General features: G+C 31.4%; 1 protein-coding gene across 1 annotated transcript; it reads right to left on the reverse strand.

Moving 5' to 3' along the window:
* Positions 1-1,956: 1,956 nt before the first annotated feature.
* On the reverse strand, positions 1,957-2,505 carry LOC124542528. The gene has a single exon (XM_047120472.1). It carries the CDS (start codon positions 2,503-2,505, stop codon positions 1,957-1,959), a length of 549 nt encoding a protein of 182 aa, XP_046976428.1.
* Positions 2,506-3,251: the final 746 nt, after the last annotated feature.

Raw genomic sequence — 3,251 nt, forward strand, 5'->3', positions numbered from 1 at the left:
TTATTAATGCTTCTTTCCATTTAGCTGGATAAGTAGCAAAGCCATTTAACGATTTGTTAAATATTATGGAAAGGGGCTTAAAAAGATTTTTCGCACATTTATTATAAAATATTGCAGGAATATTATCACTACCAGCTCCCTTGCTTGTATCTAATTTATTTAGTATATCATATACGTCTTTTTCACTAATGATTAATTTGTTTATGTTTTTCATCTGATTCTGGTAGATTTAAACTGACATTATAATTAATATTATTTTTTTTCATAAAAACGCTTTCAAAAAATGTGCTGAACCCAGAACAAATTTCGTCAATGGTATTGAAACTTTGGTCACCTAATGTTAGACTATTAGGATACCTAGTGTTCAATGATTTTTGGTACCACCATAGCAGTTTAGGGAATTTTTTGAGTAATATTTGGATATTAAGTTTAAATCGAGTATAGCATTTTTCCTGAATATTTTTTTGTCTTTTCCGTAATAATGAGAATTCATCATAGTCTCTTGGGTTTTTGTATATTTTCCAACGTGAATGTGCTTTCATTTTATCGTTAATTATGTGTATTAATGACTTACTGTACCATATTGGATATTGTGATAAATTTTTGTTATTTGCAGTAAAACGTGGGACATTTCTTTCAATAATTTCATTTATAATACTATAAAATCTATCAACTATACAGTCTATTGTATTCCCTTGTAGCACAGCGGTCCAATCGATTTGCGTTAGGTTCATATTTATAATATCATAGTCGGCCCTATTAAATTTTAACTTAGCAACAGGTGGGACTTTAAGGTCTTTTAATAAAATATCTGACGCATCTATTTCAAGTGTAGGGTGATATTTGTCTTCGGAAACAAGGCATTCTTTAGATTTATGTACATTCAATAATATATTACTAAAAATTAAATCTAAGATGTTCCCATTTGAATTCGGGATTGAATTGTATTGTGTTAAATGTAATGTACTAGTTGCGTAGATTAAATTTGCAGATGTACTCTGCGCTATCAATGACCCACAGCTATAACTCTGCGAGTTAATATCAGACCATTCAATATTTGGTAAATTGAAGTCACCCGATATTATGAAATAATCATTAGATTTGTTTGTAAGTGTGGTAGAAAAGAAATAACACATATCTTCTAATCGCTTGGCTTGAGTGTTATCAGGCGGAATATATATAACTCCAATGTGGAGGTCACGATCATTGTAGTGTGAATGAGCTGGTATGGTAATCCAGATATTTTCAACTCCTGGGCAGTCCCAATCCGTTCTTTCTTGCGGATGGAGACTATGTTTACAACAGATCATAACTCCACCCCCAATACTTTTATTAGATGTAGTTCTATTCCTATCATAACGAAAAATTTCATACCTGTTATCACACAGTTCCCCAGAGTAAAATCCGTCAGCTAGCCATGTTTCACTAATAAGAACTATGTCATAGTCGTTCGATAGTACATTAAGTCTTAGTTGTTCAGTGTTTGTTCGCAGTCCAAGGACATTTTGATAAATTATTTTTAATGATCTAGTCATGACGCAGATTTATGAAATGTACCAAAATGTATTATAATTATTATTTTGTATGAATATTTAACAGAAAATATTGAACGAATTATATTAGCAGCATATTTGGCTATAATAAGTTTATTTTTATTTTTATATGTAATTTTTTTTTTATTTACTGTATGTTTTTTTATAATTTTTAGCGGTAGGTGTGTTGTTGTTGTTGTTATTGTGTTAAATGTGGTAAGTGTGATTATGAAGTTGTCATGTTTTAGTGAACAGTATCCTATATACAATTTTGAGTTAAAATTATAATAAACTGTAGTATTAAAAAGCAGTAGAAATATGTTATTTACTATCTTATAGTTATAAAATGTTATTTTATTTTGTTGAAGTCGTTTTCGGAACTTATTGCTAAGGCCGGTGATTCTTCGTTTCTTCTTAAAAAAATTTAACAATTTCTGACCCAGATGAACTTGTAAGATTTATCAGAAGCGATAGATTTTGCCTTATTAAACAACTGCTTGTTCTTTGGGGTTAAATGTTCGTTGACGTAGAATCTGCGACGATTCCCTCCTATTCCTATATCTGTTGTACTAATGCCTCTAACTTTTCTTAAGCCGGATAAAATTGCATCCTTAAGCTCACGATTTTTTAATTTTGCAACAAGTGTTTTCGGTCTACCTGGCTTACTTTGCATTGGCTGTACTCGTGAGGCAAATTCAATCTGTTCATATTTGAGGGTGACCCCTGCATGCTTTGCTATTTCGATGACTAAATTAATTGGTGATTCTTTGGGTAATTCAGGCAATCCTACTATTTCTAAGTTCGACATTCTTGCCCATTGTTGTTGGTTATTAATTTGTTTTTGTAGTTCTGAAACTTTTCTATCTGTTTGTGTTATTCTTGCTTCTAACTTCTTACATTTTTCATCCAAGTTCTCATAATCAAAACGTAACTGTGCATTTTCTTCCTCCAGTCTTTTAATTTCTTTGGCCATTTCCTTCCTTATTTCCGCAATGAACTAAAGGTATCTCTTACCTTTAGTTCATTAAATATAGATTCCACCATAGGCTTTACTTTGTTATCAAAGATGGATTCAAATTGCTCTAAAATTTCTGGAGAATTAAATAAAGTACCCTCCAAGTTTTCATTATTATGTTTCGTTATTAAGATCTTGGTTTAAGTTAGGCGTGCTAGTAGTTGAAGAAGAAGTAGAATATTTATCAGAGTCACTTTCTGTTGTTGTTTGTGATTTATGTGCTTTCTTCTTCTTGTCTACCTCCGAAGTGGCCAAATTACTGTTTTTAATTTTGCAATTATGACATTTTCACTGGGCTCTTATACCAACTGAATCTTTACCGATTTTAACACATTCGGTATGGAATAATATAAAGGCAGTATAAAAGGCAGTGACTGCACTTAATTCGCTTCTGTGTTACTGCGATATTATCAGTACAAATTTTGCAAGTAAAAACCATATTGTTTAACAAGTTCTCCGTGGTAGAATTTGTAACAAATAAGCAAAAATAATTCACAGGAATTAAAAAAGAAAAAAAAAATAGATTTGTTCGGGATCGATCGTTGATTCTTCGACGAATTTCGAGTACTCGCACCGATACACCACAACACTGTTAACTGGCGCGTCGAATATTCTTTACAGTTTCATCGCGAAGTGCTGATCGTAATTTATTTTATTAATGTTAGGTAGGAAGACAAAACGATTTGCACTGTTTATTATAATAT

The sequence above is a fragment of the Vanessa cardui genome, chromosome W (genome assembly GCF_905220365.1).
Source record: "Vanessa cardui chromosome W, ilVanCard2.1, whole genome shotgun sequence".
Taxonomy (NCBI): Eukaryota; Metazoa; Arthropoda; class Insecta; order Lepidoptera; family Nymphalidae; genus Vanessa; species Vanessa cardui.